General features: G+C 41.6%; 1 protein-coding gene across 2 annotated transcripts in view; it reads right to left on the minus strand.

The window, feature by feature from the left end:
- Positions 1 to 26,154, minus strand: part of Dhc16F (Dynein heavy chain at 16F) — a 58,801-nt gene that overhangs the window by 5,246 nt on the left and 27,401 nt on the right. For both annotated transcript variants that reach the window (XM_073977329.1, XM_073977328.1), the window contains exons 15-31: positions 25,606 to 26,058; positions 24,722 to 25,545; positions 24,083 to 24,668; positions 23,873 to 24,025; positions 20,766 to 21,077; positions 20,501 to 20,707; positions 19,719 to 20,436; positions 15,647 to 15,823; positions 15,120 to 15,572; positions 14,708 to 15,057; positions 14,508 to 14,649; positions 14,096 to 14,437; positions 8,771 to 9,432; positions 8,523 to 8,703; positions 1,495 to 2,058; positions 1,181 to 1,374; positions 56 to 1,124 (exon numbers count right to left, since the gene is read on the minus strand). In XM_073977329.1, coding sequence (XP_073833430.1) covers positions 56 to 1,124; positions 1,181 to 1,374; positions 1,495 to 2,058; positions 8,523 to 8,703; positions 8,771 to 9,432; positions 14,096 to 14,437; positions 14,508 to 14,649; positions 14,708 to 15,057; positions 15,120 to 15,572; positions 15,647 to 15,823; positions 19,719 to 20,436; positions 20,501 to 20,707; positions 20,766 to 21,077; positions 23,873 to 24,025; positions 24,083 to 24,668; positions 24,722 to 25,545; positions 25,606 to 26,058 — 7,387 coding nt within the window. The remainder of the gene's footprint in view (positions 1 to 55; positions 1,125 to 1,180; positions 1,375 to 1,494; positions 2,059 to 8,522; positions 8,704 to 8,770; positions 9,433 to 14,095; positions 14,438 to 14,507; positions 14,650 to 14,707; positions 15,058 to 15,119; positions 15,573 to 15,646; positions 15,824 to 19,718; positions 20,437 to 20,500; positions 20,708 to 20,765; positions 21,078 to 23,872; positions 24,026 to 24,082; positions 24,669 to 24,721; positions 25,546 to 25,605; positions 26,059 to 26,154) is intronic.

Genomic DNA, 26,154 nt, shown 5'->3' on the forward strand with positions numbered 1-26,154 from the left:
ATTAGGAGTGAGGTTAGAATAATTCATTGAGGTTATGATGATTACCAATATTTACCGTTAATAGGGAAGGGTGCAGAGATTCCTTGTTAATTTTCGGTGCCAAAACCTCTTGGATTTTCCTAATAATTTCCAAGCAGAGATCATTTTCTTGAGCCTGACCCTCCTCCGCCGCCGAGCGCGGTTGCCCCTCCAATAGGGTATTTATAAAGAAATTTGTTTCTTTGGTTTGAAACACCAAATTGGCATTTTCATTCATGCCAAATATCTCCGGATCCTCCAGGGTTGGGAAATTTTGGACATAATCCTTGTACTCTTGAATCGTGGCCTTGCGTGGATCACAATAATATGGATCACCACGACAATATTTGTAATCCTTTTGTAAAATTTTCTCAAATGTAAAAATCTTTAAAATAGTTCTCAGACAACGTTGATCCCAGGCATCGGTGACCCGACCACCCCAGGTTATTTCACCATTTATATAATATATGGCCTCCCAAGGAATTTTCTCCACCACTTCACGACTTATAAAGAAATCCAAGGTCTTGAGGCCACATTCCCGATCACTTTCATTAAATTCATAGGTTATGTTCCAACCCAAGGGGCCGAATTTACGGCGCTCTAGTAGGACAGCATGAAAGACGCACAGGCCAAAAACAATGGCGCGCCATTTCTTTTGGAGAATGTGGTGCTCAAAGAAGTCGGGATTTATGTCGGCTAAGGCACCCAAAACATTGGCTTTAATGCCTTTGGGAGGTTCATTGGTAACCTTAACGGAATTTTGTAGCACACTTATGGGGAAACTTTTTTGCGGCATTGAGGATAAAAATAGACGAAAGTCGGGATGTGCCACAGTCTCACCTAAAGTTATGTTGCGTACAATTGTCTCCATTTGACCCATCCAAGAGGTGGCCAGATGGCAATTTTGCAGGAATACCCAGTGGCCTAGACGCAAGCTTTTCTCTATTAGACTCTCAGCAATCGGACCCTGGCCTTGGCCCAAGGATATTGAATAGAATTTGTCCATATATTTCATTTCTTCAGCAAATCGTAGGAAATTGGCCATGGGATCGGAACCGCTGGACAGCACAAAGACCAAGGGTGTGACATTGGAGGTGTCCAGGAAGCTGTAAGTAAAATGAAAATATAAATTGTGTTCCGGGCAAGGTTATTTGTCACTTACACCACTTTAAGTTGACTTCCTTCGGCCGAAACTTCGGTAAAATGGCGCCCAATTGTCACCCTCAAATAGACCACAACATTCAGGAGGAACCTTTCTTTGCGAAAGACCCTAATGAACATTAGTTTTTGGAAATCAGTTAGGCGAAGATTCCAATAATCGCTCAGGGGACCCTTGGAACCGGAAAAATTGAAGACCTAGAAAGAGAGGGAAGGGAATGATGGATAAAGGGAGGATTTATGTCACCCGTTTTGACATAAATTCTTCCTTTAGCGAAGAGAATGCATAGCCTATCTTCTTCAAGTTAGGTTACTTACCTCTCGATTATCATCGATTTGCAAAAAGAACGGCTGCTCCAAGCGTTCCGTAAAGCCTTCAAAAGCCACGAAATTCTCCTCCAAATACAAACATGCCTCCCACTCAAATTGACTTAACTTCAAATGCGCCGGTTTCGGCTTCTCTCTCACATTTCCTCTTCCCACAACACCACGTGTTAGAAAATTAAATTCCAATGCACTAACCCTACCCTCTTGTCTTTCGATGGCTTGTGACAAGAGGAAGCTATAAATTAATTTATGATTTTCAAATAGACCTCGAGACACATTATCATAGAGTGCCTTCAGTTCATCCAATTTCAGCTGGGCAATACGATCTTCGGTATTCATTTTGGGGTGGTCTTGACGTATCACCGAGCAAAAGACCTGAGAGAAATATTTCAAGCTATACTGATACATGGGATCAATGTCTGCGAGGCTTGCTATAACAAAGTAAAGGATGGCACCACGTGAAGCCAGGCTGCGATATTTTTCACGGGTGGCTGTTATGACCTTTTCTGTTTCTTCCGTGTCCACGAGGCGGGTGGCAATGATTAGGGAGGTTTCCTGAAAAAGAAAAGCAAATGAAGGATTTATAAAGGATATTGTCAGCAATCGACATCAAAATTTAGACTTAAGCCCCTTAGGCATTCTATATACTTTCGGGATTTAGAGTAAGAGCCTGAAGGTACCTCATCTGAATAGTGAAAGAAATCCGATTCAGTCAAATTGGTGTCGACGGACAGGGCATCAGTCTGACTGGTTGGCTAGTGCGCACGATAACCCACGAACGGATCAATTGATTTGGTCCAAACTTAGATCAAGTTCGGTCGACTCCTTCGGATACCTGCACCACAAAAGTAAATTTTTACTATAATGCTGCGCACGATAACTCTCCTTGTTGTTGTTGTAACAGCAATCTGGCTCTGGGTCTATCTCCAGTTCTAGAAATGTGAGTGTTTCGATGGGTTGTGGCCACAAAGCTACTGGAGTTAGTTGAGTAGGTTTGGCAGGGAAATTGGAAAGATGCGGTGGGTCGTGCGGGCATGTATCGCATGCTGGGCAGATATTTTGCACGGTGTCATCGATCCTTGCCCTTTAGGAATGTAGACGGCTGCAACATCCCGATCGTAGTTGAGCCAAAACTCTTCTGGTTTGTCGTGGCAGCTGAGGCTCCTCAGCTCCGAGGACTGCATTCACACAATAGTCGCTTATAGCATCTGTGACTGCATCCGTGTTATTACTATTAAAACCCGCTTGATAGGCTTGTCGATGTAGGGGTTCTCTCTTGTAACGCTGGACCTCTCCTTCTAGATCATGAAGATCCATCCATCCATTAGGATGGCTCTCACAGTAACATCAGTACTGCAACGAAAGCATGCCATTGTGTAGTACCTCAACACAATGAAGAAGAAGACAAAGTTCTCCGCATGTAGATGGTCCACTGAAGACATGAGGAGACACCCTGTTCCAGTTCTCAGGGCGACATTCTGGCAGGTTTCAATATTTTTCCATCGCGGCGTTAAATATATATTCACGGACAACACGGGGCCGCATAACTTACCACAAGACCGATATATTGCATTATATGTGGTGAACCAGGTTTCTTTATCTGCGCCCCAAGGGCGGCCGACATGGGTCTTGAGGAGACCTTGTTCCTACATCTGAGCTTGTCCCAGATAGTTGTGGCATATGCGGACGACTTGGAAATGCTGTTAAATCCAGAATCTTGGGATATTTGGTTGTCGGAATTATGCCACAATGGTCCATGACATTCAAGTGCCACCATCACTGTTGTGTCACACGGCTTGATCTGGTTGTGTCCTCGACTAACATGTGTGGAGATGCTGCTTACGGAGCCCATGATGATTATCGGCAGCTCTTCGGACGCTGAGGAAGAGTAAAGTCTCAAGAATCTTTGCTACGGACGACAAAAGCACCACACTGGCATCCTTGACTGGCTTTAGTAGCAGGACCATTTTGCCCATTTACCAAACATGAGGAAAGAAGTGGGTGCCTAGCAAGAGCTTGAGAACATTAGTGAGATACTCGACTCCCACCTCATACAGCTGATTCAGCATAAGCATGAAAATGCCTGCAGGGTCCATCGCTTTGGATGATATAGCAGATGATATAGATGGCATTCGCAACATCATCCATTGTAAATTATGGTGGTTCATCTTCGGCAGTAAGTGATCCCACTTCGCCCTCTCACTTCCGGGGTGCTCGACAAATTATCGATTGAAATAACTTGCTTACCTCTTCGTATCAGTCAGGGTAATGTCGCCAAACGTAATTGAGGTCTTCCTTCTTTCAATGGTTCGCGAGTGACTTAACCGCTGCCCACAATTCACTTATTTCGGTTCCAATGTTGTAACTCTTAAGATGATTTAGCCACTTGCTCCGCTTATGCTCGCCGACCAACCTGTTAACTTCCTGTGTCAGCTCCCCGACTCTGGGGCCATTGGGGTTGGCTCGGCGAAGCTCATCACACTCATTTGCTAGTCACTTTGCGTATTGGGCCTGCAGATATATGGCATGCGGCTGCAGCAGTGATGATGTCTCAGAACGTCCTCTCTGCTACCCGAACATCAGATGGATCGGCCATATATCTGAAGCCGTGATTAGTGAGCTCTCTGAAACTATGCCAATTAACGTTCCCATGATTGACGAAAGTGCGGCTTTCAGAGGTGATGAAATCGGGTGGTCTGCTGATGGAGACATTTATGTGGAGAGAACCCAAGAGAAACAACGCGTTGCCAGGTGACGTCATTTGTCAGAACTTTAAATCTGCTCAGTCAGCACTATACCCCTCTCATCATGACACTATGGTTATATTAGGAAACTGTGACACTCTCCGCTAATTCTGATACGGACGTCCTCATTGATCGTGCAAAAAGTAATGCTATCAGTCTGCTCAGCCAGCGCTATATCCGTCTGGTCATTACCCAGGACCGAATGCCACAACTCATGATGAGTATTAAAGTCCTCCAAGACCAGTCGGTTATGAACATCCAAAACCGGGCTAATATTGGTCGAGCCTATAACCTAATGTGTAGTGTAATATCGTGGGGTAGATTGTACAGGAAAAACAAAAGGGTGGACTACCGGATGGACAAATTGTGTCATTGTGATCTTATCTGGTAGTTACTTAACGTGTTAGAATGGAGATCACTCCTTGTGATCTAATCTGATGTTTGTGTGAGCGATTTTATTGATTTTTCTTCGGTTTAAGTATTGGTTATGAGAAGCGACTAATACGTCTAGTATAGAGTTATATATTTTAGTAGTAATGGACAATAATGAGTTGTTTCCAACCCCACTGCCCCATGTACGCTGCCGTGTCTTGAAGCCAATTGGACGATTTACAGCCCCACTTGACTCTGACGACAACACATCTAGAAGACCGAGATTACTTTCTGCTCAACCGAGGGTATGTTTCTCAACCCAACTCGGCAGAAACTACACCAAATCTACTTCCATTCAAGCCAAGGGCACGTTTTTCAACGCCACTTGTTTCAACAAACCTCCGCAGAAGACTGTACCGATTATCTCTACAGCAACTCCTTTTATAGCAGCTGGTGGCTGAACGTCGTTTGATTCAATTTCCATCGGCATTATAAATATTAATAGAGCTTTTTGATGCTATGGGTTCCCATAACTGTATCTGTATATAGTTTCCTGTCTTACCAATAGAGGGCATCTTGCCCGTTAAAGGGAGTTAGAGCAATGAGGGGTGATGCTAACCGGTCCAAAGGCAGATGAAAAACCTTCAAATACCTCCACTGTTTCCTTCCATCGCACTTCTTAATCCGATGACACAGACGACTGACTCGATTTAAACGTCCACAGGTCAGGTCCACAGCATCTTGTATAACTTGGAACTCTCGACTTTTCAAATCAATGTTATCCTTGAGAAGAAAAACAAACCCTCTAAAGTTGACGAACCCCGCAAACGTTTAAGGACCATGATCTGCGAATCGGCACATGGAATGTCAGGCGGATGTACTTGGTAAGTACAGGAAGAGCGATGAAACCGGGCATACGTAAAAATAACAAACGATTACGCACTGTATTATAGCTGCCATAAAACGAAACATGAGCTGGATTTGGTAAATCGAAGGCTTAAAAATCTCGTCCCCAGCTTCACTCCGGCTGATGAGAGAATTGCCACAATCCGTATAAAAACAAAGTTTTTTAACATCAGTCTCATCTGCGCCCATGCCCCGACCGAAGAAAATGATGAACAGACCAAGGATATATTCTACGAGCGCCTAGAGAGAGCATATGACCGCTGCCCTGGCCATGACATTAAGATTGTTCTAGGAGATTTTAATGCTATAATTGGGAGGGAAAATATCTTTGGTCCCACGGTCGGAAAGTTCAGCCTTCATGAGGTAACATCCGACAACGGAATGAGGCTGATCGATTTTGCAGCGGCAAAAAAACATGGTAGTGAGCAGTACCTGGTTTCAACACCTCGACATACACAAGGCCACGAGGATATGGGAAAACAAGAAACCAGATTGATCATGTTGTGATAGACGGAAGACACTCGTCCAGTGTGTTAGATGTCCGATGGATTCGAGGAGCGAACATCGATTTGGACCATTTCCTTGTAGTAGCAAAGGTACGCACTCGTCTTAATGTTGCGGCAAAAGTGCGATCTAACACAGGACGGAAGCTGGATGTCGAGAAGCTGCAAACACAACAGATAGCACAAGCCTATTCCGCTCAACTGACTCACATGCTGGAAGACGGCACTGCATGTCCCGATAATGTGGAAGCGCAGTGGCAAAGAATAGCCCACTCTCTTCAAACTGCCGCAAAATCTGTGCTTGGGTACCAAAAACCACCACCTTAAAATCTATGGTACGATCAGGAGTGTCGTAAGGCTACTGACCAAAAGAACGCGGCATACAGAGCAACCCTGCATTCAGTAGCAACACGAAGCGCGAAAGAAAAATATCGGGAGAAGAGGAGAAAGGATAAGCGTATTTTCAGAAGAAAAAATAGAGAGCAAGAAAAAAGTGAGCGTGAGAAAATCGAGATGTTCAGGAGTCAGAATGAAGTCCGCAAATTTTACCAGAGTGTAAAACACCAGATTGAAGTGTGTGGTGCAGACACATTCCCCTGCAATGATCATGAAGGGAATCTGGTAACTGATACATATAGCGGACTAAGGATCCGGATTTCATGAAGCTCTTAGTATCGAATATGGGCGGCGATGAAGATACACCAGAACCAATCGCAAACGACGACGTTGACGACGTTCGTGAACAGAAGAACGAACATACAAACATAATAACAAACACTGTTACAACAACAACAACAACGACGTTGAATGTCTTCCACCTAGCCAAAGCATAACCAACGATTGGAACCTCAGCCTCCTATGTCCGGTACACAAGAAACGAGACAAAACGATGTGTACAAACTACAGAGGCATAAGTCTGCTACCAATCGCATACAAAGTGCTGTCGAGCGTACTGTGTGAACGTTTAAAACCCATGGTAAATAACATAATCGGGTCATACCAACGCGGTCATACCAACCTGGTAAATCGACAATTGATCAAATCTTTACACTGCGCCAAATACTGGAGAAGACCCACGAAAGACAGATCGACACATACCACCTGTTTTGTCGACTATAAGGCCCCCTTCGACAGCTCAATTCGATCAAAGGTGTTCCAAGCCATGTCTGAGTTTGGTATCCCTGCAAAACTTATACGATTATGCAGAATGACATTGGCTAATACAAGATCAGCTGTTAAAGTAGGAAAGAACCCCTCGAAACCTCTTGAAACAGAACGAGGTTTCAGGCAAGGTGACAGCCTATCGTGTGACCTATTTAACATTCTATTGGAAAAGGTCATACGAGAAGCGAATGTATATACTGATAGATATAAAAATAGCACTATAAACAATAAGGATATAATAGGTCGATCAACTCGATCCGTAACAGCCACCTTTGCGAAAATTGAAAAAGAGTCTGCCAAAGTGGGTCTGGCTGTCAACGGCGATAAGACCAAATTTACGATATCAACACGCAACATGTCCGGTAGACTCGGACCAACTGTTGATGTTCAGAATTACAATTTTGAGGTAGTAAATGACTTTATCTACCACGTCACCGCTATAAATAAAGCTAACAACATCAGTTATGAAATCTATGCTATTTTGTTCTAAGTAAACAGTTCAAAAGCAAAACCACCTCTCGTTAGACCAAACCTACATTGTACCAGACGTTGATACTACCCGTACTTATGCATGGATCTGAAGCATGGGTACTTTCGAAAATAGATGAGGCAGAACTTGGTGTGTTGGAGAGAAAAATTCTTCGAAAGATTTATGAACCAATATGCGATGAATACCGGCGTGTGCGTTTGGAAATCAATTCTTAGTTCGGCTTATGGAACAAGACGTTCTGTTTAGTATAATAGCCATCTAAGTAAGTAAGTCAATAAGTTATCCTTGAGATTTGGGATTTTACCCTCTTCTGTAAACATTCCTGTTATTTGGCCTTTGAGACTGTCATAACTTCTTTGAGTTCACTTTCCGCCTAATCCTTGCGATGTATTTTCGCGTCTCATAGACTTTGGCAAATTTATCCAAGACAAAGACTTACGAGAGTGTTTTAACCGTTGCCCATAATGTTCCAATATTCATATGCTGCAGGTGAGGGACAGGGCAGCTCTCTAAAGCGGTGATTGTTAAATTCTTTTAACCCTTGTCAATCAGGTTTCCTGTGGTCAAACGTTATGATGTCGGTGGAGATTTGGATGACATGGATATGGTCTTCTGAGTCAAGCAAAATGTCAGAACACGCCATTTATTAAACCGGGTGTCACAATGCTAATGTCTCCCGAGCTGCGGCAATCACCTCTTATCCGTGCAAAAATTGAAGCCATCAATTTGCTCAGCCAGCGCTGTACCCATGAGGTCATTACATTTGCTCATGATGAAGCCACCAAATAGTCCTCATAACATAATAATCATCAAAGGCAATCATTCGGTCCCAAAACTTACCTTGGCATCATTTAAAGTCTCGACCAGTTCTTCGTCGTCTAAAATATTACCCTTTGAATGGAATAAGAGCTTCAGGACTTTATCTTCCAAAGCCAATAACTGCTGCTTGTCAGCATTGATTTTTACAATCAAATCGTTTCGTTGAATTTCCAGGGCAGGAAGTTCGATGGCTACAATGTCGCTGAAACGAAACGGGCAAATAAAATTAAAAATCCAATATCCACAAAAAGAAAATCGATTCAACTTACGCCAGTAGCTGATCTTCCAAACCGGTTTCGGTAACCAAAAAATTCACCAGCGTAACATTGATACAAATCTCAGGCAAATAATGCGGATTTGCCAGCTTTGTAGTCATGTAAAGCCTAAAACGTTCATCATAATCGATAATAACATCGCCCAACTTCAGGTAGGTTCTCCCCTCAAAAACATAAGTTTCCCTCTGCAACACCGGTCGAATGGAGGGGTCAATAGTTTCACTTATATCTTCCAATAATATCGGATAACCCTGACGTATACAATTCTCCATAACCCTAAGAAGATTACCATCATTCATTTTGAGAATATGCAGATTATTGCTCTTTTCCATGTTGCGTATCCAACGATTTGCCTGTTCCTGTGGATCTATCATAAGAGGCCATCGTAGGGCTCGTGTGGCATATAGGCCATTTTCAATGGATATATCATCTTTGGGTAGACCATCCATGGTCCATTGTCGTATCTCATAGGGATCTCCGAGTACTTTGAGTAAATGAAATTCAGCACTGGAGGGAATTTTTTGTTCACGACATTTCGCAACCCATTGGGTGCACAGTTCATTGCGATATTCTGTCGAGAAGGCTCCAAGGTAGGCGACGCAGGCGGCGGAGACCAATACATCTCCGGGTACATAGGCCAACTCTTGGGTAAGTATCTGAAATATGAAGGCAAGTGGAGGTTGTGATTAGTTTTCGGTAGGACTCCTTACAAACTTTCAGAAGTCTGTTGACCGAGAGTTTTGAAGGGGAATTTCAATATCACCTATAGGGGTAAGATGGCGCCCAATATGATTTCTATAGAAACTTGGTCTTCAAAACATTCTCCATAGAAAGACGATCTTAGGCTCGTCTATAAATACAACATTATGCTCGTCTATAAAGACGATAATAGGCTCGTCTGAAAACACGACCTCAGGATCGTTTAAAAACACCACCTCAGGCTCGTCTATAAAGACGACAATAGGCTCGTCTAAAACGACGACAATAGGCTCGTCTAAAGCCACGACCTCAGGATCGTCTAAAAACACGACCTCAAGCTCGTCTATAAAGACGACCTTAGGCTAGTCTATAAAGACGACCTTAGGCTCGTCTATAAAGACGAGCTTAGGCTCGTCTATAAAGACGAGCTTAGGCTCGTCTATAAAGACGAGCTTAGGCTCGTCTATAAAGACGAACTTAGGCTCGTCTATAAAGACGACCTTAGGCTCATCTATAAAGACGACCGTAGGCTCGTCTATAAAGACGACCGTAGGCTCGTCTATAAAGACGACCGTAGGCTCGTCTATAAAGACGACCGTAGGCTCGTCTATAAAGACGACACGACCTTAGGCTCGTCTATAAAGACGACCGTAGGCTCGTCTATAAAGACGACACGACCTTAGGCTCGTCTATAAAGACGACACGACCTTAGGCTCGTCTATAAAGACGACCGTAGGCTCGTCTATAAAGACGACACGACCTTAGGCTCGTCTATAAAGACGACCGTAGGCTCGTCTATAAAGACGACACGACCTTACGCTCGTCTATAAAGACGACACGACATTAGGCTCGTCTATAAAGACGACACGACCTGAAGCTCGTCTTTAAAGACGACCATAGGCTCATTTAGGCTCGTCCATATAGACAACCATAGGCTCATTTAGGCTCGTCCATATTGGCTCGTCCATTTAGGCTCGTCCATTAGGCTCTTCTATAAAAACAACCTCATGCTCGTCTATAAAGACAACCTCAAGCTCGTCTATAAAGACGACCTCAAGCTCGTCTATAAAGACGACCTCAAGCTCGTCTATAAAGACGACCTCAAGCTCGTCTATAAAGACGACCTCAAGCTCGTCTATAAATACGACCTTAGGCTCGTCTATAAAGACTATAAAGTCTATATATACGACCTTAGGCTCGTCTATAAAGACGACCTTAGGCTCGTCTATAAAGACTATAAAGTCTATAAATACGACCTCAAGCTCGTCTATAAAGACGACCTCAAGCTCGTCTATAAATACGACCTCAAGCTCGTCTATAAAGACGACCTCAAGCTCGTCTATAAAGACGACCTCAAGCTCGTCTATAAAGACGACCTCAAGCTCGTCTATAAAGACGACCTCAAGCTCGTCTATAAAGACGACCTCAAGCTCGTCTATAAAGACGACCTCAAGCTCGTCTATAAAGACGACCTCAAGCTCGTCTATAAAGACGACCTCAAGCTCGTCTATAAAGACGACCTCAAGCTCGTCTATAAAGACGACCTCAAGCTCGTCTATAAAGACGACCTCAAGCTCGTCTATAAAGACGACCTCAAGCTCGTCTATAAAGACGACCTCAAGCTCGTCTATAAAGACGACCTCAAGCTCGTCTATAAAGACGACCTCAAGCTCGTCTATAAAGACGACCTAAAGCTCGTCTATAAAGACGACCTGAAGCTCGTCTATAAAGACGACCTGAAGCTCGTCTATAAAGACGACCTGAAGCTCGTCTATAAAGACGACCTTAGGCTCATTTAGGCTCGTCCATATAGACAACCATAGGCTTATTTAGGCTCGTCCATATAGACAACCATAGGCTCATTTAGCCTCGTCCATATAGACAACCATAGGCTCATTTAGGCTCGTCCATATAGACAACCTTAGGCTCTTCTATAAAAACAACCTCATGCTCCTCTATAAAGACGACCTCAAGCTCGTCTATAAAGACGACCTCAAGCTCGTCTATAAAGACGACCTCAAGCTCGTCTATAAAGACGACCTCAAGCTCGTCTATAAAGACGACCTCAAGCTCGTCTATAAAGACGACCTCAAGCTCGTCTATAAAGACGACCTCAAGCTCGTCTATAAAGACGACCTCAAGCTCGTCTATAAAGACGACCTCAAGCTCGTCTATAAAGACGACCTCAAGCTCGTCTATAAAGACGACCTCAAGCTCGTCTATAAAGACGACCTCAAGCTCGTCTATAAAGACGATCTTAGGCTCGTTTATAAAGACGATCTTAGGCTCGTTTATAAAGACGACCTTAGGCTCGTCTATAAAGACGACCTCAGGCTCGTCTATAAAGACGACCTCAGGCTCGTCTATAAAGACGACCTCAGGCTCGTCTATAAAGACGACCTTAGGCTAGTCTATAAATACGACCTTAGGCTCGTCTATAAAGACCACCTTAGGCTCGTCTATAAAGACGACCTTAGGCTAGTCTATAAAGACGATATTAGGCTAGTCTATAAAGACGACATTAGGCTAGTCTATAAAGACGACCTCGGGCTCATCTATAAAGCCAACCTCAAGCTCGTCTATAAATACGACCTGAAGCTCGTCTATAAAGACAACCTCATGCTCGTCTATAAAGACGACCTTAGGCTAGTCTATAAAGACTACATTAGGCTAGTCTATAAGACGACCTCGGGCTCCTCTAGAAAGACGATCGTCGAAAACCACGATCTCCGGCTCGTCTATAAATACCACCTTAGATTCTCCTATAAAGACGAACTTAGGCTCGTCTATAAAGACGACCTCAGGCTCGCCTATAAAGACGACCCCAGGCTCAGGCTCGTCTATAAAGACGACCTCAGGCTCGTCTATAAAGACGACCTCAGGCTCGTCTATAAAGACGACCTCAGGCTCGTCTATAAAGACGACCTCAGGCTCGTCTATAAAGACGACCTCAGGCTAGTCTATAAAGACGACCTTAGGCTCATCTATAAATATGACCTTAGGCTTATCTATAAAGATGACCTTAAGTTTATCTATAAAGATGACCTCAGGCTCATCTATACAGACGATCTTAGGCTCGTCTATACAGACGATCTTAGGCTCGTCTATACAGACGATCTTAGGCTCGTCTATAAAGACGACCTTAGGCTCGTCTATAAAGACAACCTCAAGTTCGTCTATAAAGACGACCTTAGGCTCGTTTATAAAGACGACCTCAGGCACGTCGATACAGACGACCTCAGGCTCGACGATACAGACGACCTCAGGTTCGTCTATAAAGACGACCTCAGGCTCGTCTATAAAGACGACCTTAGGCTAGTCTATAAAGACGACCTTAGGCTCGTCTATAAAGACCACCTTAGGCTCGTCTATAAAGACGACCTTAGGCTCGTCTATAAAGAAGACCTTAGGCTCGTCTATAAAGACAACCTCAAGCTCGTCTATAAAGACAACCTCAAGCTCGTCTATAAAGACGACCTCAGGCTCGTCTATAAAGACGACCTTAGGCTCGTTTATAAAGACGACCTCAGGCTCGTCGATACAGACGACCTCAAGTTCGTCTATAAAGACGACCTCAGGCTCGTCTATAAAGACGACATCAAGCTCGTCTATAAAGACGACCTGAAGCTCGTCTATAAAGACGACCTGAAGCTCGTCTATAAAGACAACCTCAAGCTCGTCTATAAAGACGACCTTAGGCTAGTCTACAAAGACGATATTAGGCTAGTCTATAAAGACGACATTAGGCTAGTCTATAAAGAAGACCTCGGGCTCCTCTGTAAAGACAACCTCAAGCTCGTCTATAAAGACAACCTCATGCTCGTCTATAAAGACGACCTTAGGCTAGTCTATAAAGACGACATTAGGCTAGTCTATAAAGATGACCTCGGGCTCCTCTAGAAAGACGATCGTCTAAAACCACGACCTCCGGCTCGTCTATAAATACCACCTTAGGTTCTCCTATAAAGACGAACTTAGGCTCGTCTATAAAGACGACCCAGGTCGTCTATAAAGATGACTTCAGGCTCGTCTATAAAGACGACCTCAGGCTCGTCTATAAAGACGACCTCAGGCTCGTCTATAAAGACGACCTCAGGCTCGTCTATAAAGACGACCTCAGGCTCGTCTATAAACACGACCTCAGGCTCGTCTATAAACACGACCTCAGGCTCGTCTATAAAGACGATCTCAGGCTCGTCTATAAAACGACCTCAGGCTCGTCTATAAAGACGACTTCAGGCTAATACATAAAGACGACTTCAGGCTAATACATAAAGACGACCTTAGGCTTGTCTATAAAGATGACCTCAGGCTCGTCTAAAAAGACGACCTCAGACTCGTCTTAAATGACGATCTCAGGTCCATCTATAAAGACGGCCTCAGGCTCGTCAATAATGACGGTCTCAGGCTCGTCTATAAAGACGACCTCAGGCTCGTCTATAAAGACGACCTCAGGTTCGTCCATAAAGTTAACCTCCGGCTCGTCTATAAAGACGACCTTAGGCTCGTCTATAAAGTCGACCTTAGGCTCGTCTATAAAGACGACCCTAGGCACGTCGTTAAAGACGACCTTAGGCTCGTCTGTAAAGGACGTTATCACAACAAAAATCCTTCAATTACCTCAACTGTTTCCTTCCATCGCACTTCTTCATCCGATAGGGCTGATGTCAAACGCCCGGCTCGATTCAGACGGCCATAGGTCAGGTCCACCGCATCTTGTATAACTTGGAACTCTCGACTTTTTTGATCGATATTATCTTTGAGTGCCTGGATTTTAGCCTCCACTGCGGCCAATTCCTGTTGTTTCGCTCTTAAGACTGCCATAACTTCTTTGAGTTCGCTTTCTGCCTGTTCCTTGCGTCGTATTTTCGGTTCCACCACCTTATAGACTTTGGCAAATTTATCCATTGCAATTACCCAAAGGCTAACAGATTTGGCGACCTTGGATACCTTTTCAAATTTCTGTAAAGAAATTTAAAAAGAAAAATAAATTTTAGAGTATTCGTAAATCTTTTTAATTTGATTGACCTACCGCGGGAACAAAATCTTTGTGGTCAATATATTTCTTGACCTTTTTCAGGGTTTCCTCCTTAATGTGTTCCTTGTCAAATTCGAAGAGGCGTTTTATGAAGTTGACATCGGCCATAATGGTTTTGGCTGAGGCCCAGGTGGGTCTGTAAAGGAGAGAGGAAATGAAAAAGAAAATCGTGGCAAAAGAAATTCCTGGCTTACTTGGCGCCCAACAGTATACAAACCGCCTCCATAACAAACTGCACCAAGGCTGGTGGTGTGGTAAACGATTTCAATTCATTAATATCGGCCTTGGTGAGGCCCTTTAAGGCCTCCTCGGATTCCTTAAGGGCCGGCATTGCAATTTCCAAATCTTTATTGGCATCATCAGACATGGCCTGGCAAACAGCAGCCTTCTCCTTTGCACTGGCCTCATCGCGCACCACACTTTCCTTTACCATATCAGCTTGTTTGGTATCTACGGCCAAACGTTCCAGCAAGGTTTTCATGTTGGCCGATTTTTCATCCAGCTGGGGGACCATAACCTCCAATTCTTTTTGCATGACAGCAATCTACAAGTGTGAACACCCTTAATGAAAATCTCCGCTTTCAAAATGATGATTCATATACTCACAATTTCATTTGTTTCCAAGATTTTATTCAAACCATTTGCAATCCGCTTCCTCTTGTTGGTCAAATCAAGGGTCTTATCCTTCAGCAGGCTTTGATAAAGCTTCAGTAGTTCCAAATAACTACTGGGAGTGGTATAGTAATGCCTTTTCATTTCCTTGTAAAACCTTATGGATGCATCTTCCACAGTCTTATGCATAAACACTGTGGTGGTGGCCAAGGCCCGACATTCCTCAGGCGTTTTAGTATTTTTCGCCAGTAGGCCCAGGGCCACGGAGTATAAGGCTTCCGTTGGCCAATTCGAAAACCAATCAATTGTTGTACAATTTACCAGCGAAGGGAACATGCGACAACGTCGGCGAAAAGCATCACCCACTGGAGACATGGAGAGGACCACATGTAAATTGTTCCGCACCCGATTGATAAAGAATTTATAGATAGTATCTCGAGAACAGCCCTGTAAGGGAAGATGGTTAATATAGCTCAAGGAAATTCTGTATGATTTAAGGAAAGAGTTTTGTATGGGTTTACCTCTTTATTGGCAGCATTGCATTGATCTCGGGCATCCAAAATGATCTTTTCATAATCATCTCCCTCGAAGAGATTTGGTACCTCTCCGGAATTTAAAATATTGTTGATGTCCTCTAGAAATTCTTCCTCAACAATTTGGGTGTCAATCATCAAAAAGACCACAGGTTTGTTGTCAATCTGTAAGAGGCAGTAGGTACGTCTCTAAATAGGACCTCACACATCAATAAAGACGACCTTGAGCTCGTCTACAAATATGACTTTGAGCTCGTCTACAAAGACGACCTTGAGCTCGTCTACAAAGACGACCATGAGCTCGTCTACAAAAACGACCTTGAGCTCGTCTACAGATACGACCTTGAGCTCGTCTACAGATACGACCTTGAGCTCGTCTACAGAGACGACCTTGAGCTCGTCTACAGAGACGACCTTGAGCTCGTCTACAGAGACGACCTTGAGCTCGTCTACAGAGACGACCTTGAGCTCGTCTACAGAGACGACCTTGAGCTCGTCTACAGAGACGACCTTGAGCTCGTCTACAGAGACGACCTTGAGCTCGTCTACAGAGACGACCTTGAGCTCGTCTACAGAGACGACCTTGAGCTCGTCTACAGAGACGACCTTGAGCTCGTCTACAGAGACGACCTTGAGCTCGTCTACAAAGACGACCTTGAGCTCGTCTACAAAGACGACCTTGAGCTCGTCTACAAAGACGACCTTGAGCTTGTCTACAAAAACGACCTTGAGCTCGTCTACAAAGACGACCTTTAGCTCGTCTATAAACACGACCTTCAACTCGTCTATAAACACGACCTTGAGCTCGTCTATAAACACGACCTTGAGCTCGTCTATAAAGACGACCTTCAGCTCGTCTATAAACACGACCTTCAGCTCGTCTATAAAGATGACCTTCAGCTCGTCTATAAAGACGGCCTTCAGCTCGTCTATAAAGACGGCCTTCAGCTCGTCTATAAAGACGGCCTTCAGCTCGTCTATAAAGACGGCCTTCAGCTCGTCTATAAAGACGGCCTTCAGCTCGTCTATAAAGACGGCCTTCAGCTCGTCTATAAAGACGGCCTTCAGCTCGTCTATAAAGACGGCCTTCAGCTCGTCTATAAAGACGGCCTTCAGCTCGTCTATAAAGACGACCTTCAGCTCGTCTATAAAGACGACCTTCAGCCCGTCTATAAAGACGACCTTCAGCTCGTCTATAAAGACGACCTTCAGCCCGTCTATAAAGACGACCTTCAGCCCGTCTATAAAGACGACCTTCAGCTCGTCTATAAAGACGACCTTCAGCTCGTCTATAAAGACGACCTTCAGCTCGTCTATAAAGACGACCTTCAGCTAGTCTATAAAGACGACCTTCAGCTCGTCTATAAAGACGACCTTCAGCTAGTCTATAAAGACGACCTTCAGCTCGTCTATAAAGACGACCTTCAGCTAGTCTATAAAGACGACCTTCAGCTCGTCTATAAAGACGACCTTCAGCTAGTCTATAAAGACGACCTTAAGCTAGTCTATAGAGACGACCTTGAGCTCGTCTATAGAGACGACCTTGAGCTCGTCTATAGAGACGACCTTGAGCTCGTCTATAGAGACGACCTTGAGCTCGTCTATAGAGACGACCTTGAGCTCGTCTATAGAGACGACCTTGAGCTCGTCTATAGAGACGACCTTGAGCTCGTCTATAGAGACGACCTTGAGCTCGTCTTTATAGACGACCATCTGCTCGTCTATAAAGACGACCTTCAGCTAGTCTATAAAGACGACCTTAAGCTAGTCTATAGAGACGACCTTAAGCTAGTCTATAGAGACGACCTTCAGCTCGTCTATAAAGACGACCTTGAGCTCGTCTATAGAGACGACCTTGAGCTCGTCTATAGAGACGACCTTGAGCTCGTCTATAGAGACGACCTTGAGCTCGTCTATAGAGACGACCTTGAGCTCGTCTATAGAGACGACCTTGAGCTCGTCTATAGAGACGACCTTGAGCTCGTCTATAGAGACGACCTTGAGCTCGTCTATAGAGACGACCTTGAGCTCGTCTATAGAGACGACCTTGAGCTCGTCTATAGAGACGACCTTGAGCTCGTCTATAGAGACGACCTTGAGCTCGTCTATAGAGACGACCTTGAGCTCGTCTATAGAGACGACCTTGAGCTCGTCTATAGAGACGACCTTGAGCTCGTCTATAGAGACGACCTTGAGCTCGTCTATAGAGACGACCTTGAGCTCGTCTATAGAGACGACCTTGAGCTCGTCTATAGAGACGACCTTGAGCTCGTCTATAGAGACGACCTTGAGCTCGTCTATAGAGACGACCTTGAGCTCGTCTATAGAGACGACCTTGAGCTCGTCTTTATAGACGACCATCTGCTAGTCTATAAAGACGACCTTCAGCTCGTCTATAAAGACGACCTTCAGCTCGTCTATAAAGACGACCTTCGGCTCGTCTATAAAGACGACCTTCCGCTCGTCTATAAAGACGACCTTCGGCTCGTCTATAAAGACGACCTTCGGCTCGTCTATAAAGACTACCTTCGGCTCGTCTATAAAGACGACCTTCGGCTCGTCTATAAAGACGACCTTCGGCTCGTCTATAAAGACGACCTTCGGCTCGTCTATAAAACGACCTTGAGCTCGTCTATAAAGACGACTCCCAGCTCGTCTATAAAAACGACCTTGAGCTCGTCTATAAAGACGACTCTCAGCTCGTCAATAAAGACGACCTTGAGCTCGTCAATAAAGACGACCTTGAGCTCGTCAATAAAGACGACCTTGAGCTCGTCTATAAAGACGACCTTGAGCTCGTCTATAAAGACGACCTTGAGCTCGTCTATAAAGACGACTCTCAGCTCGTCTATAAAGACGACCTTCAGCTCGTCTATAAAGACGACCTTCAGCTCGTCTATAAAGACGACCTTCAGCTCGTCTATAAAGACGACCTTCAGCTCGTCTATAAAGACGACCTTCAGCTCGTCTATAAAGACGACCTTGAGCTCGTCTATAAAGACGACTCTCAGCTCGTCTATAAAGATGACTCTCAGCTCGTCTATAAAGACGAACTTGAGCTCGTCTATAAAGACGACCTTGAGCTCGTCTATAAAGACGACCTTGAGCTCGTCTATAAAGACGACCTTGAGCTCGTCTATAAAGACGACCTTGAGCTCGTCTGTAAAGACGACCTTGAGCTCGTCTATAAAGACGACCTTGAGCTCGTCTATAAAGACAACCTTGAGCTCGTCTATAAAGACGACCTTGAGCTCGTCTATAAAGACGACCTTGAGCTCGTCTATAAAGACGACCTTCAGGTTCATCTATAAAAACGACCTTCAGGCTCGTCTATAAAGACGGACAACCTTCAGGCTCGTCTATAAAGACGGACAACCTTCAGGCTCGTCTATGAAGACGGACGACCTTCAGGCTCGTCTATGAAGACGACCTTCAGGCTCGTCTATGAAGACGACCTGCAGGCTCGTCTATAAAGACGACCTTCAGGTTCATCTATAAAAACGACCTTCAGGCTCGTCTATAAAGACGACCTTCAGGCTCGTCTATAAAGACGACCTTCAGGCTCGTCTATAAAGACGACCTTCAGGCTCGTCTATAAAGACGACCTTCAGCTCGTCTATAAAGACGACCTTGAACTCGTCTATAAAGACGACCTTGAGCTTGTCTATAAAGACGACCTTGAGCTCGTCTATAAAGACGACCTTCAGCTCGTCTATAAAGACGACCTTCAGCTCGTCTATAAAGACGACCTTCAGCTCGTCTATAAAGACGACCTTCAGCTCGTCTATAAAGACGACCTTCAGCTCGTCTATAAAGACGACCTTCAACTAGTCTATAAAGACGACCTTGAGCTCGTCTATAAAGACGACCTTCAACTAGTCTATAAAGACGACCTTGAGCTCGTCTATAAAGACGACCTTGAGCTATTCTATAAAGACGACCTTGAGCTGGTCTATAAAGACTACCTTCGGTTCGTCTATAAATACTACCTTCGGCTCGTGTATAAAGACGACCTTGAGCTCGTCTATACAGACGGCCTTGAAAAATTGTTGTTACTTACCCCCGCTTGCCTATAAATAACCTTTAAATCTTCATGGAAGCCATTGATGTCATAGTTCCGCTTAAGTTCAATCTGCATGCATTTATATTCGTTGACATGGGCAGCCAATTTGGTCAACGATTGCTTACCCATACCAGCTACACCCACCAGCAGACCATTTCCACGATCACTTCTCAGCAGACGAGCCAATCTCACCGTATGTTCCAAGGCATCTTGAAACAATATCAAATGCATACGCTTTCCCGTCATCGTATTATAATCTTCCACATAATCCATAAGAATACTTTCCAATTTGCCATGATCTTTAATCTCTTCATAGATACGATCGGCTCGGGCCTTACCAAAAACCATAAAATCACCAAATAATATCGGGGGCTCTTCCTCACGATAGACCTCTTTGTTGAAGTGTTTCAAACAAACTTCGTGCATTATTTTCTTGAAGAGCTTCCTATCCTCATCATTGATTAAGCGATCGTGAAAGACTCGTGTCGTTTCGTGGTAGAACAAACGTAAAATTTGCATTTCCATGTTGTAGTGAAGGTTACTGGCCTGCAGTATACCCTGAATGCATTTTGAGAGATCGCGCAAATTAAAAATGTAGTGGGACTTATCCGGTGTGGGCAACATTTCTTGGGCTATGCGCATATAAACATCAACACAAGCATTTACAACGGGTTCCGACAGGGGGCGTATGGTGGAGGAGAAGCTGCTGAGGAACCTAAAGAAACCAAGGGAGATTTCATATTAAAAATTTATTTTGGTTTAAAATTCGGCATTATTACCCTGTCAAAATACCATAGAAAATGGTGGTCAATGTCTCATCATTTGGTTTGGGCAGGGCAAACAATGCAAAATGCCTCACGAAACGCGGAGTCAAAGGATTGCGCCCTCCACCAGGTGGAGCACAGGCACATCCCAGCACCACATCCACAATTTCCTTCCAGAAGAGTTTTTCGCGATCATAGAATCCTTGGAAGTCCAGGAATTGCCTAACAGAACACATCATTTTGTAGATTCTTAGCTACCCTTCACTTAAGTATACCTTACCTCAATAACTCAATAGCCGGTTGACTACCATAGGTATCCAATTTTGGCATATTAACATCATCGATGAAAACAATTACCGATTTTCCAATGGGTGCTCCCAGCTGGGTACGTTTGCGTTTTTCCAGCGGACCTTCTATCATTTCCTGTGTCCTTATGCTGCTTGTCTGGGCCGAGAAATTGATTTGCACGGGTACTATATTACCTTGTGATAACTTTTTTAAGGTCGAGACAGCTAAAACGGTTTTACCCACACCTGTCTCACCCGTGAACATGACAGGGTACTTGCGTTGGAATAATAAATCGGAAATATAACTGAAAAGATGTTTTTTTTTAAATTAACATTGATGAAAAAATATTTTCAAAAAATTCACGTTGATGAAAAAAATATAAAAAAATCCACGTTGTTGAAATAAATATAAAAAAATCCACGTTGTTGAAATAAATATTTAAAAAAATCCACGTTGATGAAAAAATATTTAAAAAAATCCACGTTGATGAAAAAATATTTAAAAAATCCACGTTGTTGAAATAAATATTTAAAAAAATCCACGTTGTTGAAATAAATATTTAAAAAAATCCACGTTGTTGAAATAAATATTTAAAAAAATCCACGTTGTTGAAATAAATATTTAAAAAAATCCACGTTGATGAAAAAATATTTAAAAAATCCACGTTGTTGAAATAAATATTTAAAAAAATCCACGTTGTTGAAATAAATATTTAAAAAAATCCACGTTGTTGAAATAAATATTAAAAAAAATCCACATTGTTGAAATAAATATTAAAAAAAATCCACGTTGTTGAAATAAATATTTAAAAAATCCACGTTGTTGAAAAAATATTTAAAAAATCCACGTTGTTGAAAAAATGTTTAAAAAATCCACGTTGTTGAAATAAATATTAAAAAAATCCACGTTGTTGAAATAAATATTAAAAAAAATCCACGTTGTTGAAAAAATATTTAAAAAAATCCACGTTGTTGAAATAAATATTAAAAAAAATCCACGTTGTTGAAATAAATATTTTTAAAAAATCCACGTTGTTGAAAAATTATTTAAAAAATCCACGTTGTTGAAAAAATATTTTTAAAAAATCCACGTTGTTGAAAAAATATTTTTAAAAAATCCACGTTGTTGAAATAAATATTTAAAAAAATCCACGTTGTTGAAATAAGTATTTAAAAAAATCCACGTTGTTGAAATAAATATTTAAAAAAATCCACGTTGTTGAAATAAATATTTAAAAAAATCCACGTTGTTGAAATAAATATTTAAAAAAATCCACGTTGTTGAAATAAATATTTAAAAAAATCCACGTTGTTGAAATAAATATTTAAAAAAATCCACGTTGTTGAAATAAATATTTAAAAAAATCCACGTTGTTGAAATAAATATTTAAAAAAATCCACGTTGTTGAAATAAATATTTAAAAAAATCCACGTTGTTGAAATAAATATTTAAAAAATCCACGTTGTTGAAATAAATATTTAAAAAATCCACGTTGTTGAAATAAATATTTAAAAAAATCCACGTTGTTGAAATAAATATTTAAAAAAATCCACGTTGTTGAAATAAATATTTAAAAAAATCCACGTTGTTGAAAAAATATTTAAAAAATCCACGTTGTTGAAAAAATGTTTAAAAAATCCACGTTGTTGAACAAATATTTAAAAAATCCACGTTGTTGAAAAAATATTTAAAAAATCCACGTTGTTGAAAAAATATTTAAAAAATCCACGTTGTTGAAAAAATGTTTAAAAAATCCACGTTGTTGAAAAAATATTTAAAAAATCCACGTTGTTGAAAAAATGTTTAAAAAATCCACTTTGTTGAAAAAATGTTTAAAAAATCCACGTTGTTGAAAAAATATTTAAAAAATACACGTTGTTGAAAAAAAAAAATAAAAAATCCACGTTGTTGAAAAAAAATAAAAAATCCACGTTGTTGAAAAAAAAATTTTTAAAAAATCCACATTGTTGAAAAAATATTTAAAAAATCCACGTTGTTGAAAAAAATATTTTTAAAAAATCCACGTTGTTGAAAAAAATATTTTTAATAAATCCACGTTGTAGAAAAATATTTTTAATAAATCCACGTTGTAGAAAAATATTTTTAAAAATCCAAGGTATTGAAAAAAAACTTTTAAAAAATCCACGTTGTTGAAAAAATATTTAAAAAATCCACGTTGTTGAAAAAAATATTTTAAAAAAATCCACGTTGTTGAAAAAAATATTTTAAAAAAAATCCACGTTTTTGAAAAAAGTATTTTTAAAAAATCCACGTTGTTGAAAAAAATATTTTTAAAAAATCCACGTTGTTGAAAAAAATATTTTTAAAAAATCCACGTTGTTGAAAAAAATATTTTTTAAAAATCCACGTTGTTCAAAAAAATATTTTTAAAAAATCCACGTTGTGGAAAAAATATTTTTAAAAAATCCACGTTTTTGAAAAAAGTATTTTTAAAAAATCCACGTTGTTGAAAAAAATATTTTTAAAAAATCCACGTTGTTGAAATAAATATTTTTAAAAAATCCACGTTGTTGAAATAAATATTTTTAAAAAATCCACGTTGTTGAAAAAAATATTTTTTAAAAATCCACGTTGTTCAAAAAAATATTTTTAAAAAATCCACGTTGTGGAAAAAATATTTTTAAAAAATCCACGTTGTTGAAAAAAATATTTATAAAAAATCCACGTTGTTGAAAAAAATATTTTTAAAAAATCCACGTTGTTGAAAAAATATTTTTAAAAAATCCACGTTGTTAAAAAAAAATTTTAAAAATCCACGTTGTTGAAAAAATATTTAAAAAATCCACGTTGTTGAAAAAATATGTAAAAAATCCACGTTGTTGAAAAAATATTTAAAAAATCCACGTTGTTGAAAAAATATTTAAAAAATCCACGTTGTTGAAAAACTATTTAAAAAATCCACGTTGTTGAAAAAATATTTAAAAAATCCACGTTGTTGAAAAAAATATTTTAAAAAATCCACGTTGTTGAAAAAAATATTTTAAATAATCCACGTTGATAAAAAATATTTTTAAAAAAAATCGAGGCCACATTCGAATGTCATTTTCCCTTCAAGATGCTACTCAATTCCATACTCACCCATATTTGGTGGTATCCACTGTAGGGACTTGCATATCGAAATATTTATCCTCCGGATTAAAAACGAACTCATCAATAATACTGGACCAAGGTTCCCAGTTGCGAGTGGACATATTTATGCGATAGTCCCACAAGGAAGCTTCTTCAGGTAGCCTACAGACAAATCAGACCATAAAAATTATACAATTATGAAAGTACCCAACAACTTACCCCATGGAACCCATAGTCTCCTTAATCAACTTTTCAAAAATTCTCTTTTCATTATCCTTAAAATTGGAACCCTGAGACCATAGAACGCACCACACAAACATTTTCAGCAATAGTGCCTTATAATCCTTTTCCTCCACATCATGCCAACGCATCATTTCGATTAATGAGGCTAATAATTCTAGGCACAAGCGAACCTTGGAACTTGTTACTTGATGTATCACAAAGGACCCGTGTTTTTTGGCCAAGTCCAAGAGAACTGAGAAATTTGTGGTAAACAGTTGATAAAGGTAATCCAGCTGTTGAGGTTGTAGACGCTTTTGTATATCGCCTGACTTCCAGGAATCCAGCAGTGGCTGCCAACCTAAATCTTCGGGGTCAACATAGACCATGCCACAACGTGACACTGTGGCCGGCGAAGCCTGGACCAAGTCTTGTACCTCAAAAACCATGTGGACCCAGGCGGTAAGTTTGATGCGCTCTGAATTAGCCAGGCACAGCATTTTATTGTCATCCAAGACGGTGTTGAGATTTTCAATCCAAACGGCATCCACGGGACCATCGTTGACAATCCATTGATGGATTTCCTCTGGAGAAAACAGATTTTTAAGATAGCTTTATAATAATAAATATCTACCTTACCTTCCACATTGACTGCCGTACGCACAGCCAAACCCAACAGACCATCCTGCCATTCCAAGGTCTTGGGATCCACATAGCCATACAGCTCATTCATGGAAACTGCCTTGGGATTCATGCACTGAATATTTACCGGTCTAAAGTTAGGCCCAGCCACCCCATTTTCATATAAATGACCCAAAGCCACCTCCATGGCATGTAGAACTGTGGATTTTCCACCACCAGTTGGGCCCACCAGCATTACACCCCAACGAACACACATGGTTTCATAGAGCTGTATACATTTCCTCAGGGTGGCATGAACCGCCTGTAAATTCTTTTCTTGCAGGGCAAATATCAAACTTTCCTCCAGCTGAGGATGTGAGGAGTCGGGTAATTCAACTCCAGGAAATAAATCACTTAGTATGCCCAAGAAAAGCACTGCATCATCGGCCAAGAATTTGGGTATGTTGGAATCTCTTAAGGCAGCAATCAGGGTAATATCCTCCCGTTGATCAGGTGCCGCCCGCTTTAACGAACCCGCCATTACCAAAACCGATTTCACAGCTCTCATACCAAAGTCGTAATGGTTCTGTTGACTTAGCTGCTCAGAGCATAGCTTGTACATTTGTACCATTTTATGGGCCAAACTTTTGGGATCTTCAAAGCCCTCGGAATAGAGAATAACCTCTGCAATCAGGGCGTAGTCTGGAACCATCATGGAAATTGGGCGGAAAAGGGCCTTTAGATTGTCAGGGAGTTCAGTGCGTCCAGCATAGCCGGGATTCATGGTTATGAAGACGGCACAGGACTTACTTAACTTGATTTCACGACCCTCAAAGATGAATCTAGAATTAAGAAACGGAAATACATTCATCCTCTGCTTTAAACCTCCTCACAAAACCTACCTCTTGGCATTTATCACCTTGGCATTACGTATTGTTATTAGCTGCTGGGCTATGACCGACAGCACCTCAATATCAATGCGATTGAATTCATCAAAACAACACCAGGCACCACACTGAGCTAGGCCTGAGAAAAATCTTCCCATCATTTTATAATCCAGGCCATCGGAACAATTGAAGACGACACATTGTTTCGCCACCGACTTGGCCAAATCTTTGGTGGTCTCCGTTTTTCCTGTACCCGCTGGGCCGGCTGGTGCACCGCCCAAATCCATTTGTATGGCACCCATCAGACATAAATAACAACGATCCGTCAAAGGTGTCAGGACCAATACACCTCCAGCACCCAAGTACTCATAATAATAGGGTATATTGGCAGAGGCCATGCGGGAATAAATCGTTTCCGTTTCAATGGACCAATAGAAGCGTAACATTTTCAACCAATCAAAATCGGAACTGAAAAAAGTAGTAAGAAATTATCGGGTATTATCCGCGACCTTTAAAATAAAAAAATATGTGACGGTGTTTTTAAAAAATAATAAAAAATATTTT

The sequence above is a fragment of the Musca autumnalis genome, unplaced genomic scaffold (assembly GCF_047663935.1).
Source record: "Musca autumnalis isolate F117 unplaced genomic scaffold, ASM4766393v1 scaffold_3, whole genome shotgun sequence".
Taxonomy (NCBI): Eukaryota; Metazoa; Arthropoda; class Insecta; order Diptera; family Muscidae; genus Musca; species Musca autumnalis.